General features: G+C 35.8%; 1 protein-coding gene across 2 annotated transcripts in view; it reads left to right on the top strand.

Annotated features, from left to right (window-relative positions):
- LOC119692199 overlaps window positions 1–14017 on the top strand; it is a 73337-nt gene extending 59320 nt beyond the window's left edge. For both annotated transcript variants that reach the window (XM_048630540.1, XM_048630539.1), the window contains exons 3-4: window positions 5837–5894; window positions 12963–14017. In XM_048630540.1, coding sequence (XP_048486497.1) covers window positions 5837–5894; window positions 12963–13078 — 174 coding nt within the window. In that variant the 3' untranslated portion in view covers window positions 13079–14017. The remainder of the gene's footprint in view (window positions 1–5836; window positions 5895–12962) is intronic.
- Window positions 14018–16538: the final 2521 nt, after the last annotated feature.

The raw sequence follows: 16538 nt of genomic DNA, 5'->3' as shown, positions 1-16538 counted from the left end.
TATTGCACAAACATAATTTCAGTATAAGTGTACAAAAAGGTAACTCATGCTAAAAGCATTTTCTACAAGCCAACTTAAATAACAATACATAAAGATGAATTGAGACTCCTTATTTGAAGTCGTTTAATAATACCACCATCTGTCTCATATGGGGACACAGTCTGTGGAATAAACGGTACGTGTACAGATAACACCCCCGTACCTATACTGAATCTACATTAATTTGTTCACTGCCGTGTGTCACCATCACTTGCAATTTAGACATGAGCAGAGAGATTGAGAGAATTATAAATGTCATTTTCCGGGATCAAAATCTACCCCTTTGATGGTAACCTTACACACACAATAGAATACAATCATATACAGGCTGTTGCAAAAGCAGTGGGTAAAGTAAGCCGAGAGGAGATCAGTCAGCTTCTCACTTTGGATAACATTTTGTGTTACGCCTTTTGGAAATTGAATATTAATGTTTGTAAAGAATCTTTTTTGCATGACATTTCAAAATTCGTAGAACATATGTAAGTTGTTCACTGCTTTGTCTCTTTCCAAATTCAAATTCAAATATTTTTTTTTCAAATTTTCAAATTCAAATGGTTTAATCGACGTAAAATTTTACAATTATTTGTCGATAGTCATCTACCACCATTTCACAAAGGCCCCGTCATTGAGAAGGAAAGAAATGGCGAAAGAAACTCCTCGAGCATCTTTTCAACTTTTTCCTTATAATCTATTACAATTTTTACTTATATCTAGTACCTACAATTTTACTTCCTGTTTAATAAACCACTTTTGCAACATCCTGTATATAATGTTTACATTAGACGGAATAATTACGTATGTAACTAATATCAATCATGCTCCGCGCTTCCTGGAAGTGGCATATTTGAGAATATCCTAATTAATCGACGGTTATTTCTGTTAATTACCAACGCACGGCTGTTTCAACAGAACATTCATTATCATTTCACAAGTAGTTTTGAGCGACAGAACAGTTATTGTTAAATTACTTCAAAATCTAGGTACCACTACATAGGTAAGTACTGGAAATGAAAAGCACTATGTAAGTTACAACTTTAAAGGGTTTTTTTGGGTCTGATTTTTTTTATAAATTATGATAAATTTTAAGAAAAAGAACAAGACCTACTTATCAGATTAAAGTTTTTTAAATATATCTACTCTTATTATTCCAGTTAAATGATAATATTTGAATATCTCCTGAGTAGTATAAAACGTTGACGTAGACTCGCCGCCGTTGCGGGCACTCGCGGCAATTCAAACTTTATCGGGACCAAATGCGGTGGAATCTATTGCTGCGGGCCTTTCCCCGTCGTCCCCAGGGGCGTCCCACGCTCGGCATTCAGAATTCTTCCGACCTGACGTTCTGTCACCGAGAAATGCCAATAGCATATCATTATTAATGTGACGCATGTGAGAGGAGACTGACAGAGGCATGGCAGGTAACGCTGAGGTAGATGGATGAGAGTGTTGAAAACATGGATAATATATTTACATAATTAATGTGAGATATATTATTAAAACATCTATCTCATGGATACCGGCACTCCATGATAAAAAAGGTGGCAGCTCTACGAACCGTATTGATTTACTGGATATTGCATCAGATTTCTACAAAAACCTATACACAGAAACGGCACAACTCTATCAGAGTAAAGTATCAAACTATACAGATGACGAAGTTCCACCACCATTCTTAGAGCGAGAAATCCAACATGCCATAGAGTCACTGAGACTGTCGAAAAGCCCTGGAGAAGATGGCATCACAAATGAAATCTTAAAAGCAATCGTAGAGCCTTTGACACCTCTACTTACCTATCTGTTTAATGAAATAATAAGTCAAAAGATAATTCCACAACAATGGGAAACTGCAGTGATAAGACTACTCTACAAAAAAGGTGACCCCAAAGAAATTGGTAATTATAGGCCAATTAGTCTTCTCCAGACAATTTATAAACTGTTCACTCAGTTAATACTTAAACGAATATCGCAAACACTAGACTTCAATCAACCGAGAGAGCAGGCCGGTTTCAGAGCTAAGTTCTCCACAACTGACCACATGTTCACATTGACCCAGATCGTTGAAAAATTCTCAGAATTCAAAAAAACTATATACATTGCATTTGTGGATTACGCAAAAGCATTTGATTCCATATTACATGATCCACTGTGGCATGCTCTAAAAGAACAAGGAGTCCCCAAACAATACGTTGAAATATTAAAGGAAATCTACTCTAAAAGCAAGGGAGTAGTCAAACTAGAGCGGAAGGGCGACCCCTTCGTTATCAAACGAGGAGTGAGACAAGGAGACCCTGTTTCCCCAAAACTCTTTACAGCTCTATTAGAATACACCTTTAGAAGATTAAATTGGGACTCTATTGGACTGAACATTAACGGAGAGCAACTAAATCATCTGAGATTTGCTGACGACATAGTGCTCCTGAGTGAAAGCCATGAAGAGTTACAATTTATGCTCAGCACATTAGATGAGCAAAGTAGAGCGTGCGGATTAGCTATGAATCCCGATAAAACATGTATACTCACAAACGGCGAACAGAAAGACACACTTGTCCAAGGGAAACTAGTGAACTACGTCCAAAACTATGTCTACCTGGGTCAAAATATTGCTATGGAAAACTGGGGCATCAAAGAAGTGGAGAGAAGAGTAGCGAAAGCGTGGAACAAATACTGGTCGTTGAAAGATGTCTTCAAATCCAAATTGCCATTAGGACTAAAAAAGAAAGCCTTCGACTCTGTAGTACTGCCGACGCTGCTCTACGGCTGTCAGACCTGGCCTCTTACAAAAACAATAACCAACAAATTACAAGTTTTCCAAAGATCGGCAGAAAGAAGCATGTTAGGCTTAAAACTAACAGACAGAGTGAGGGCGTTGGACATCAGACATAAAACAAAACTCATAGACGCAGTAGAGATGGCATGTAGCTTAAAATGGAGATGGGCTGGCCATATATCACGAGTGACAGATGGACGATGGAGCGAAAGGGTGCTGCACTGGCAGGTACGGGACACTCGGCGCGGGCGAGGCAGGCCGCGGCGGCGCTGGGTGGACGACATCGTGCAGCTGGCGGGCAGGACCTGGACGCGGCTCGCGGCAGATAGGGACCACTGGAGACGGATGGAGGAGGCCTACGTCCAACAATGGACGTCCCAGACTATTATTATTTAAGAAATACTTGCATGATTTAAATAATTTTTTATGTTTGTTTAATGGAATTTAAATTATTAATATTAATTAAGGCTTAATTTAGTAAATTATATAAGTTATTGCTATTGGTTTGTATGATAGTACCTAATGTTTATTAAATTAATTATGCATTTAAATTATTAATATTAATGGTAATTTTGTAAAAAAAATATAATTTGGTAAATGATATTTAAAATTTAATAATTTGTTAATGAAATGTTGAATTTTTAGGTTAATACAATGAAATATTTATTTTAATTTTATACTATGAAATATTTAACTAATGATTTAATTATTATAATTTTAATATATTGTCTATCGCATGGAATTTCTATTAAGTTTGGGAAAATAAAGGCTATAATAAAAAAATATTATTAAAACACATTATCTAATGACTCATGAATGAGTGATATATTAATTCTTCGGGGATTATAGGCATGAGCATGATTATGTGTGTATGGTTAAAACACTCGTGTACTGTGTACCTATAAAATAAACTATACTCACTGAAAACAGTGGCTACAGTTGAGATGACCAATGAAGGAGGAACTTTAGGTACTGTTACGATAATAATTACTTTTCTTTTCACAATAGTCTCTGAGACAATGGTGGGCTCGCTACCCCACATTGTAACTATTGTGCTGGTAAGGAACCAGTCAGCTGCGTAGTAAAACTAGTACACGAAGTGACTCTGTGGGAGAAGTTTTATCACTATCATCGATTGTCATATCTTTGATATACTTACTTATGTTGGACAAGGCTCTAAGTTTTGAAAATTATGAACATGTTTAATATTTGAAGCTCTAATTCACCTTAAAATGAGTTCCCGTGAGGATTCTGGGATAAAAAGTAGCCTATGTAGGTATATTATTTTCATTCAAGATATCAGTTTCCTTTCCTACATACTTATTTTAATTATTATTAATTTATAGTAATCATTCCAAAATATACTTACCTTCTTATATACATAAAACGTAATAAACACCTATTTTTTAGGGTAAAACTATGTCCCGGTCGAAGAAGAATTAAATTGGAAACCAACCACACGATCCTAACTGAGCACAGACCAGGCTGGCAGGCTAGGAGGGTTGCTCTATACTGACGAAAAACAAACCAACGAGAGCTGTCGTGCAATCGGCACGTTTAACACAGCGAGATAGAGTCGGAGCTAGCGCAGCAGCGATGCGAAACTTAGTTTTTCGTCATATAGAGTGACCCCCCAGGCAGGAGCGAGGCCTTATTTGAATACATTAGAGGCCGTTAGCAACAGACTAAAGACCGAGATAAGAGCAGCCGCGCATCATCATGGAGATTCTGCTCCACTCTGATTTAAACGCATATTTTAAACTCTAAAGATTTGGTTAGACAGATACCTACGTTTTGAGCACTTATCTACGTACGTAACTGTATATAAGATTATAATTTAAGAAGATTATCTATAGTAGAAAAGGAATACTCCAAAAAAACAAGTCTTTTCCTAAAAAGACTTGTATTAAGAATTTTATAGATGTAAGTACTTAGGATGTGGAAAAGTCGTAATGGACAGTTTAAATAACTGACATAAATTGTCTCCTATCATAAAAATACCTTTGAGTCTCTATAGTTCGTTAAAGGCATGAATAAATCTGTCAATTAGCAGACTTCGGGTCCTGGAAAGATATCATGTGTGTAGGAGTGTACAGTTCCCCAAAATTGATATGCGCATAGAAATCTTCGTCATTGTTCGGCAATGGTCGTATTTCCCGAGCGTTAGAAAACTATATGTATTAAGAGTGGTTAAGTGCATTTTCTTTATGCAATTTTAGTAGAATTATGTATTTGGTGCTAAAAGAGATATTGATTTATCAGTAACGGAATTTGATTAGATAATTCATAATAAGTATTGTCATAATATAAAAATTTACTTCGCATAATGTTACAGTACTTTTCAAGTGTCTTACTGAAGCTGATGTAAAGATGGATGAAAGAAGGTTTGAATAACACATATATTATATTATAAGAAGAAAAATGGATTTCAAACACAGGTTTACATTAAAATTTTAAAATCTCAGTTCAAAAGTATTTACAGCACTGATCATTTCACATTAATATTACAATTACAAACTTTGGTCTTTTGGGAGTGGCTTAATTTACAAAGTGAAGTCTATCAATATGGCATATTTGTTTTTATTTGTTTCATAATAAGACGTCGTCTACAATAATTTTATTAAAGTTGATATTAAATGCACATTTGAAAACAAAACCAAGAACGATGTGTAATAACAGCTCTATACATATAATTCCACACAACTGACTGACAAGAGAACTGAAGGACCTTTGACTGATTGGTGACAGCCACCGACAGCCCAAATTGTTTTCGATTATGTACACATGATGTTGACTCCTAGTTCTTTCAAACAAGGTGAAAAATCCAAGTGCATTGTTTAAGGCTCTTACGATTCAATGATTCGGGTGTTTCCGGGAATACGACAGTTTGCGAAGATTTGCAGGCGCATTATTAATATGGGAGAACTGTAGGTACATGATTTAATTTTACGGCGAATAAAATACTTCATTTTTCTTATGCCTATATGCATTGCCTAGTCAATCATAATTAAGATTGTTGTTTTGTTTCAGAAATACGTGAGCGAGTTGACGGTGGTGCGCGACTGTGTGCCCTCCTGCACTGAGAAAGGTGAGACTAGACTATTACCCTTCTTCATCTTCTTCTTTTTAGCGTTTGACTAACTCTGGATCTAGAGTAGATCTCCGTGGTCGGAGGATTTGCAGGTCAGGTTAGCTTCAGTAGCTACCTAACTGGAGTGCGGAGGTATGAAAGGTATAAAGTTTATGCATCACTTGATGAGGCTTTTTTAATGCACTCCACAGCTACCTATAGCTAACCCATAATATGAATTATAAGACAAAAAAATATGCATTATTTTAGCTTTGGCAGTAGATTTAATTTTAATTCCTATTATGTACATTTAAGAAATTATGTTTATGCACCAATCTAAACAGAATAAATAAATAAACGAATTTAAACATGGATTTAATGGTTTGTTCACCCTGTCAATTCATTTAATTTTTATGTTTTTTTATAGAGCATCTTGCATACTTTTTGATAATGTCCTCCTAGCCGAATTTCGACCACGGCGGCCAATCTCAATTGAGATCAGCCATCTACGCAGGAGTAGATTATAGTGCCCAAGTGTGTGCGCAGTACACAGGAGCACTCTCTGTTCCATCACTCTCATAGCCCAATGGGACGGATTGACCGACACGACTGGAGAGAGCTAGGCGCAGGACCGACAGCTTTACATGCCCATCCGACAGCATGGATCGTTTCACTGTTTCGGACATCAGGTGATCAGCCTTCTATGTCCTAACCAAACTTAGAACCACAATTTAGAAACACAAATTGATGGTCCCACCCTGGAATCGAACCCGGGACCTCCTGGTCATGAAGCGAAGCTTCTACCACTAGACCACAGAGGCAGTTTTTGATAAAGGGTATAATAAAGTATGTTTATTAGAGAGCTAAAGCGAATATAAAAAATATTGTTAACCAAAAGTCATGTTTATACGCCATTAAATCGTTATACGAGTTAATAATTAAGCTCAAGCTTGTATTTCACCGTAAACTGTAAAATGAAAGTTTATTTCAAAGTAAATATTTTACAGCTCTGAAGTAGTAAAACAATACTTAAATGTTTCAATTCAACCTCAGCTTTAATGGCGGGAAGGTGTTTATTTTCCTACCGGGAAGTATGTTCAAGATTGTGCGATAAAAGAGTTTATTTAATGTACTCCATATACCTTCTTATAAAACTAAGTATTATAGAATATAATAAAATAGATGCAAAATGTTACAATATGAAATGAGCAATACATTAATTGAACACCTAAACCGTAAAGTTTTTAATGAAACATGGCTGCAAAAGCAGTATCCACCCGTTCTTATGAATTCCACATGAGTATCTACTCTATGAACACATTCATTTTTGTTATTGCGAGGTATGATACGATATTGGTATACATAAATATTTGTGAAATCTTCTCCAGTCTGTGTTCGCGCCGCGAGTGGAATGCAAACGTCTGTCGGAATGTTTAACTTTATTAAGTTCTGCGAAGGATTTGTTTAACTCACAAACAACGGAAGGGCACGACCCGACAATTACGTACGTACCTGTAGGTACTTGTGTTTTAACCTACATAGAAATATGGGGCTTTTCGTTAGGTTGAATAGATCTTTCTGTGTGTGTTTGTTTGTCTTAGGCTGAGCGACGTTGGACCATAAAATTGAAGGTTAAAATGTACCAATCTAAGATAATTATAATTTCAAAAATTACCCTTTAGTTTTTTAATATCAGATTGATAGCTAAATGATAGCTAAAGGCACAAGATTTATATATAGAGACATAGCAAAACAAAAGAGTACTTGATCTTAAAAAACATTCCAACTCAAGCAGCCCTAACATGCCATAAGTCTCCCTTACAGGAACGAGACAGGGCCAAATAGAACGACCCAATTTAGTGAACTAAAGTGTGAGTGCCTCGACCTGCAATCACAACATGCGGGCAGGGGGGCAAGTAAGGGCCAGGGAGGGAGGCAGGGGGCTAGCATGGGCATTGCTGATTATGCCTTATTATGGGACATTTAAGAAGATTTTATATGTCACTTCCTTTGATAGACTTCACTATTGTAAATAAAGCCATACCCAGAGACCAAGATATATTAATTCTGAATCTCTACATCAGCTAGGCAGCAGGCAGCATCATTTATGGACATGTTTGATAATAGTCCATGTCTTCTGATTCTGTAAAAGAAGGCGTCGTATGCTGATCAGTCCCATCACTGAGTCACAGCAATGTCAATATAAAACACATATTTAATGAAAAAAAATGGATTTCCATTGACAATCATTAATAAATCGGGGATTTATTTAAACAGAATCTCATTCAGGTTTCATCTTAGGGTGAATATACGTAGAAAAAAGAGCCGATTTGAAAGAGGTGAAGACGGTATTTATGGACCGTGCTGCTAACCCATACGAGGATTTAAGTATAGGAGCTGCTAGCCATTTTTAACGTGAATAAGCCCTTGGGAGCTTGAAAGTGGAAGTCAGCTAGTGCGCCATGCTACACCCCCCGGACATCACCTAAACTTTATTAAGGAAATCGTGTTACAAAAACATACAGATAACGTTTTATTCGCTCGTCCTTTTCCAACGCAGTTTCTGAGATGGTTTTCTTAATCTTGTAACAAAATAATGGATTTAAGGATTATGTCGCTCGTGTGTGGGGGCACTCGGCCAAATCCTAATGTTTTCATGATTTCGTGGATACAGACCTTCTATTGAAAGCCACAATAAATTATTTGTTGAGTTTATCTTATTCCTGCACTAACAATGTTACGCTTTTCGCATTTATTTTCTCTCATCTGGCCAATAGTTTAATACGTCTACTACTCTACATTACATTACATTTTCATTGATTAACGCCGTTTACGTATTGGATTAAAAACATTGTGGGATCCAATTTCCATAGAATAAAATATTATTTATTTTGGACCATGAAAGAGTTGTTTACAAAATAACAACTTATAACTAAAACAATACTTACAGCAAAAAGGCGGCTTATAACAATCTCTACTAGATAACCTTGAAGCATAGCCTTATTTAGGTTTAAAACATAATATGCACAGTGAATAGCCAGTCGGTTATCATGTTTGTGTTTGTCTCGTATCTCGCTACGAAATCACTGTGTTGTAAAGTGGAAGCATCAGGCCCCTTTATAGTTATTGCTCGCGGCGCTAACGGCCCATAACGGGCCTAAGTCCCTTGATGGCTGATTGAAAACATCGCTCAGGCCTCTGGGGTCACTCTATATGACGAAAAACCAAGTTTCGGATCGCTGCTGCGCGAGTCGCGACTCTATCTCACTGTAAACGTGCCGATTGCACGACAGCTCTTGTTCGTTAGTTTTTCGTCAGTATAGACTCTATACTATAGAGTAACCCTCTTGACCTGCTGCATGATTCAGCAAGAAACTCACCGTTGACTCATCGATGTATTTCTTACCAATACGGTATTGTTTTTTGCAAAATATAAAAAAATACTAGTAATCTAAAGGTTACTTTACGACCAACCTAACCAGTTTATGAGCTGAGAGAATCCATACTAAACTGTATATTTATTATGCCTTTGTTACTGTACAGAAGTTGCATGGAGGAAGATAAAACAGCTCATGTCTTGTTACATTGCAAAGGCTTGGAGACACTACGATCAAAAACCCTCGGATCCTCGTGGTCCCTCCGGGAAGTCATGAGCAACCTATGTCGTCTACTGGCTTTCTGGCGTGAGCTTGGGTGGCTTAATAGCTAGTCACCCCGCAGGTATTTCACGCATAATGGCCCACCTTAGAGGCTAAATCATGATAGATAGATAAATGCCTTTGTTACTTTAAACTGTTGGAGCTATTTCCACGTATCCTCCACACTGGGCAGGTGATTGGAGGTACATAATATGACATAATACCAATGACCACAGAAAAAAACATAAATAGAGCTATTGCTCTATTCTATATTGGTACTTAGTAAAAAGACCTTCATTTGCACTTCGTTTATTAAAAGTAAAGTCATTCGTTCGTGACGGTCATCGCGTGTTAATTGATCACTTTTCACTGAAATCGCATGTAATTTCAGTTTAATTTTTATTGATTTCACTACATTCATTACTGTCTATAAGTAAAAATATGAATTTAAATTTTGAAAGAGCATAAAAAGTTTATAATGACCAAGTTTTACTTCGGTTTTACCTATTTGAGTACTCGTATTTATTACAAGTATGGAAAATGAATGGACTTAAAATTTACGATACCTTAAATTTTCAAGCAAATGAATGAAATATGAAAGAATGTCTTCACATGTCAGCAGTGAAGCTTTAGCATTTGTGTGTGTGTGTGTGTGTGTATTGCCACAACCACAACTGAACACCCAACACAACCACACATCACACAACCATGAAAATACAACAGATTGTGCCCGATGATACTATAGCAATATAAGCTTATTACGATAAGTAAATTATGTCAGAAAAGCCCGCAGGTTTCCCTGAGACCGCTTCTAACGTGAGATAAAATAAAGTGAATGTTTTTCCACTTGAAAAAACGTTCCTTTACAGCCACTGTATTTTATTTACCGTTATATTACAGAGCCCATCGGATCAGGTGCTCACGGATATTTATAACAACATTCCAACAAGTTATGAGCGCAATACTTGAGTGGAAAATATTCCTTTTGCGAACCATATTTTTTTATTTGGATATTTTATTCATAAAACGTGTATTTTTTTCTAAATATTGATCTTACCACAAAAATTACTCTTATTTATCTGTCAAACACCGTGTGAAACGTCCGATTAAACTGCTTCTAATTTTTTGTAGCATATTACTTTTGACGATATTTTAATACGAAGAAGATGTGAAAAAAATGTATCGACAAATAACACAACACTACCACTGAGTTCTTATTTTAAACTAGTTCTTTTAGAAGATTTGTGACTTTATTAATACCAAATTCATTTATTCATAAAAACATATAAGTCACAAACATGCATTATATCCACTAGAAGTTTCGTCAAAAAAAAAATTAATAATAATTATAATATACATACTTACTACTTACTTATTATAACTAACTAATCAAAAATACCCCTCCGAGCCACACCCGACCCAAAGGTACCCATGACACTGGCAGCGTTACCACGCTGCACAGCCAGGGATAGCCTCTGCATCAGGTGTGCCCCGGAAGAAGATCCCAGACCACGACTCCTCAAGCGTCTGGTGATTTCCCTTAAGAAGGCCCTGCCCTCTTCTCCCCACACCCCCATCGTCTCCACAGCCAAGGGCACAAACAGATACCGCTGCATTAGCTGGCTATATTTAAGTTTTTTAAGCCGAGCCGCGGCTTCAGCAGCGGCACCTGCATTGGCTGCTGTAGACTGCACGTGAGACGGCGCGAGGGTGCAGACGCACGTCGCGTCCCAGAGTAAACTGCGGCCCTTCTCCCACGGCACCATGGTGAGTCCATCCGGACGCTTGCCATCATTATTAATTGTTACGGAATGCACTTTGAGATAGGAAAAGAGTTTGCATATTATTTTAATTTTCTGTAGAGGCCAAGGGGCTTACACACTTATCAGAGAAACAGGACACGTTGACGGAATCGGCACGCCATGTTTTATTCATATAAAAAAATGAGTGTATTCGAAAGTGAGTGCTCAGTGCTTCCTTTGCCAAGTTAATTTGGACGGCTTCCTAAACTGTTGCTATTGTTTGTAGCAAAAAGGCACGAGTTACACGACTCTCGTCATACTACCACTGACAGTCGTCGGGATTAACATTATTTGATGACTTGAATAGAACAAACTTTATCGTGCGATTTTTGTTTATTGTATACTTTATATCATAGTGTAACTTTGTCTTAATAGTATTTTAAATGCAATTAATACTCTTACCTGTGATACCATAATTAAAGTAATACCACGTCGCGCCGCCAGGTGGCAGCTGCAAGGAAGTGCTACGCTCGCGGATTTCCTTGTGAACTCGCGACGCCAGACGAAAGTTAAATCTGCACCAACGCCGACGCGACGCCGCGCTGCGAATTCAAGTTCTTCCTTCCGTATAATTAATTAGTTAGATCTGTGTTCAGGTGATGATCAATCATTTCTCCCAGGAATCGCTCCTCACCAGATTAAAACTAAACTGCAGCAGCGCAAAACTTCTATTTTATATTATTATGTTATATTTATTATTCGCCATATAGGGTGTTACAAAATTAAATTTTAATTATTAGCTGTATACTGTACAGCCGGTAGCTGTCACCTCTTTCCGTTGAGGCATCATCGAGGGAACCATCATCTATCAGTCATAGTAACGGGCATAGCATAATAATTATGTACCATTGAACTACACAAAACATTTAGCAATGTCAACTTGCACTAAACAACAGATAAAGTACCCGCGTGCATCTCGCAACCCACAAAATAAATATTACAGGATGCATGAAAAATGTTATATCACGTGGCGTGCACTTGCATATTGCTACATGAAAAACGGTTTGTTATTTTATTCAACACACACTGCATAAAACCTGCTTTTTATAGATGTAAGCAGGATGTTTTCTGTATTATTAATCTGAATGTCTCAGGTTTTCATACGTAAATATTATTTACTGGGAAATCTTTTTCGTTTACTTACTCTTATAATTAATTACAATTGATTAATGGTGAATCCACTACGTTAAGATAGATTGCCATATTATGACCAAAAACAAACAATAATTTTCTAATCAAAGACCAAAGTAGCTGAACATTATGTAGTACGTATCTACGTTCCCAGATTTAGGCAACGTTTCAGTCATCTTTCTACGGAATAACTTTTTTTAAAAATTTAACCTTGAAACAGATTATTTTTTTAAGCAGGTAGGTATCTGAAGCTTTTTAAACATGAAGCTCCGGGTACTTATTTTATACATTAAAGTACATGAAACGTTTTTAACGACTCCCAAAAATGTCTCGTATGTGTGTGAGGTATAAATGGAAAATGACCACAAAGCAGTGAAAATGACAGTTTGGAAATCTCAAATTAAAAACGACTTCTACTTTTTAACCGACTTCGGAAAGGAAGAGGTTGTCAATTCATCTGTATGTATTTTTTTTTAATTAAGTATTTATAAGCTGATTAAGCTGTTTTGTTGCAGAGTGGTGGGGCGCGCGCACATACTGTTGCGACAGTGACGAGTGCAACTCCGGCGCGTCGCTATCCGCCGGCGCCGCGCTGCTGCTCGCCGCCCTCGGCCTACTCGCCGCGCGCTGACCGACGCGCCTTGCCGACACGCACGCACTATGCACTAGTTCTAACTGATCACCGCTGCCGTGCACCACCGCACATTAGCAATTTAAGCCACAGTTTCACCATACTCTGTTAGATGATAACGAGGGAATAGTTGTTGGCTATTGACAAATCTGTCAAGTATTTAAGATCGAAATGACGTATAAATTAATGTAACAGGTGTGTTAATGATCTAACAGACTATGGTGAAACTAGGCATAAACTTTCTCCAAGCAGCATTATTTATCTGTCAAATGTGTAATATTTTTTTATGGATTCGACAGATGTTCAGCAAATATGCAATGTTGCTTAAGGATTCTTCATTACTAATGTGTCGGTGGGGTAAGGAAGTTGTACCTCTAGTGCAAGTTTTGATATTTAACACAAAATGTGGATTCTTACATACCAACCAGCACTTTTAGTGGGCTCTCAACTAGGTATATGACAGAAGATGTATTCAGATCACAAAATCAGATGAAAACGTAAACTATCGAAACTCAAAACTTACACTACTGATACACTGATAACCATTTAGTTTTTAACTGCGTTGATTTTGCTGTTTGATTGCATTTGAAAAAAGGATGAAGTAGCAAAAATTCACGTTGTTTGCTTGTAGATTAGCAACGAGGCTCGCTGTTATTGTTTTTGAGCCAGATAAATTTTATAACTAACATCAGAATATTGCTCTAACATCGATCACGGTAATAGCAAATTTCATAATATGTAATAATTATATTTTATTTACATAACACGTATTTAATAGGTTTTTTTAAAAGCTTATCGTGGATGAAGTTGAAAAATTTATGATAAAAATAAACGAGGGCTGAGTAAACGATATTGAATCGATTCAAGTGTAATTAACGCTTCATTCGGTTGTTAAAACCATAGAAACCAGACATAATTGTAAAACGTTGAGATATTTAGGTACATAATTATATTTTATTGATTTTTTTTATATGTTGGTAGCGGTTGTGTTGTGGATATATTGTTTTACAGAATATTGTTAAAAAACACACTCTGCCCTATTTCAACTTTAAATATTTTATGAGTATGATGTACGAGTATGATACAAAAACTTCACAGTTTGTTTTCACACAAATTTAAATCGCATCCCAATGAAGGTAGTATCCTATCAATCTTAATAATAATATAAAACTATGTAAATAAATTAAAACTAAATGGAACGCTTTCTAAGGTTAGATACTCTTTAGGTGTAAGAAATTAAAATATTGATAATATTGCTTGTTCAGTAAATATTTTACACAATTTCCATATCACAACGTAGCATAAGTTTTTTAAAACTGGGGTACTTATAATGATATAGAGCTCTTTTTTTAAGAACCACTTTTGTTATCTATTAGTTTTTGATTTTTTATTTTATTTCTGTCTCTCTTTCAATAACTAACGTAAATTATTATGCATTCAACGCGATGGTAGTATTTCTCAATTGGCGGCGCTAGGTGGGCTTTGTCAACGCATTCAAATAACAGATCAGATATAAGCACTAAGTAATTTTAAAAAAATATAGCTATTTTATGTACGCCTTGCATTATTAATATCCTTTTTTCTAAATCTTTTATGATTCAAGCGTTCATTAAAATAAAGTTTGTAATATTTAATGCACCTATCGCTTCCATTACAATGTATTGTAGAATTAATCCGAACGATTAAAATACTACCTATACAGTTAGTTGGTTACCTATTTACTTAGTTACCAGTACAAAAAGTATCTGTCTGTCTGTGCCTTTTGAATCAGAAAAATAAACACTTTTAACAAAAAAAACACCACCAGACTCAACGTTTACGAAATATTCATTAAACGAAAACCATTATAATAAATTACATGTTTTTTCAAAAAGCTAAAAATCTAAAATGATGCTAATTCTGAATTGCTTAAAGTCAAATAGACAAAAATGTTGATAAATATTATAATTTAAATAACGAGAATATACAAGATATATTTATGATGATGATGCCATGATCAGTTCGGAACTTTACTTTATTAGAACGAAACTACAGATTCTAAATGTTATGTAATTGTAATGTAAGTTAAACCACGGACAATCAAAGCCCGAACAATTCTAAATTACGATTAATAAGTTTAGACTAGCTAAGACGTGTAGTTTATTAAAATATAGTGAAAAAAGATACCAATTATGAATTTATACTTTTAAAAGATGATGTTTATAGTATAGATGGTACAAGAGATGATTATTTTTGTCAAAAGTTCAAAATCCTAATCGTTATTTTTTCGCAGCAATGCATCTCTGCCTACCCCGCAAGGGAGTACATTAGTACAAGGCGTGAGTGTGTGTTTTTTTTATTTTTATTTAGGGCCAGTTTTTTTATCCGTAGTTAACTGAACCATTGGTCAAAAATGGCAAATTTCAACAAAAATTATGTGTATCTGTCATGCTTGACAAGTGACTTGACTTATGGTTAAATATGACTACGGATAAATAAACCAGCCCTTATTTAAAATAGTTAAACTACTTTTATCATAATATTATTCTAAAAAACGGAATTGTAATAAGTAAACCTAAAATCATAATATATGATTATTTAAGATCTTTATTCGTACCTAATCTAAAAACAAGTCTGCTAAAAATGATTTCGCGATAGAAGTTGAATTAGTTTAACAATTTCATTAATCACGTTACAGTGTTTCCAATGTTTTTAAATTGCCTAGAAAGCCGTAAGTACCTACCTGTTTTAGCAAACTTATTTATTACCCATCTCTATTATTTTTGATCGACCACATAAAATACTATAACAAAATGCAAATAATATTTTATTTACTTTACAATTTATTAAACGATAATCTCTAGAACTAATTAGGGGTATAGTTAACATATTTAAATATAGCAATATTACAAATTATGGTAAATTTTACAATCACTGCTGTTTTGTGTCGTTCTTAGCTAAATAAAGACCAATTTATCATCCTGTCATAAAGAGTTTATTCATTTATCTCTTTTTGGTAATTATATCATCTTCTTTATTTTTGTACCGTATTTATTAGATTATCGCGTACCTATTTAGCAAGTAATATTTAATTTAACACTAGTCTTACTAAAATAAAGTGAATTAATACAACAGAAAGATCTCCGTTAAGTATAAATAAGTCATACATACGTATGTATTATTCATATTTGTTTGTTTTTTTACACACAATGTAAGTAGGTAATGTTCAAAAATTTATAAAATAAGATTTACGAAGTTATGCTGAAAAGAAAACAGTTAGAAGCAAAGAAGACAGAAGAGTGAAGAAGTCGACAGAACGGCGCGTGCCAGCATTAGAATCAGTACGCTTTGTTGTCACCTGCGCGTGAGTTCACAAAACGGACCGATTCTTGCGCTGGCGCCGCCCCCTCCCCCGCCCCGCCCCCGCCTCGCCCCGCCGCAGACAGAGACGTGTAGAGAAGAGAGAAGAATAATGTCATTT

This window comes from Plutella xylostella, chromosome 26 (genome assembly GCF_932276165.1).
Source record: "Plutella xylostella chromosome 26, ilPluXylo3.1, whole genome shotgun sequence".
In the NCBI taxonomy this organism is placed as follows: Eukaryota; Metazoa; Arthropoda; class Insecta; order Lepidoptera; family Plutellidae; genus Plutella; species Plutella xylostella.
Note: the sequence above shows the minus strand (reverse complement) of the source record. Positions and strands in the feature narration are given on the sequence as shown.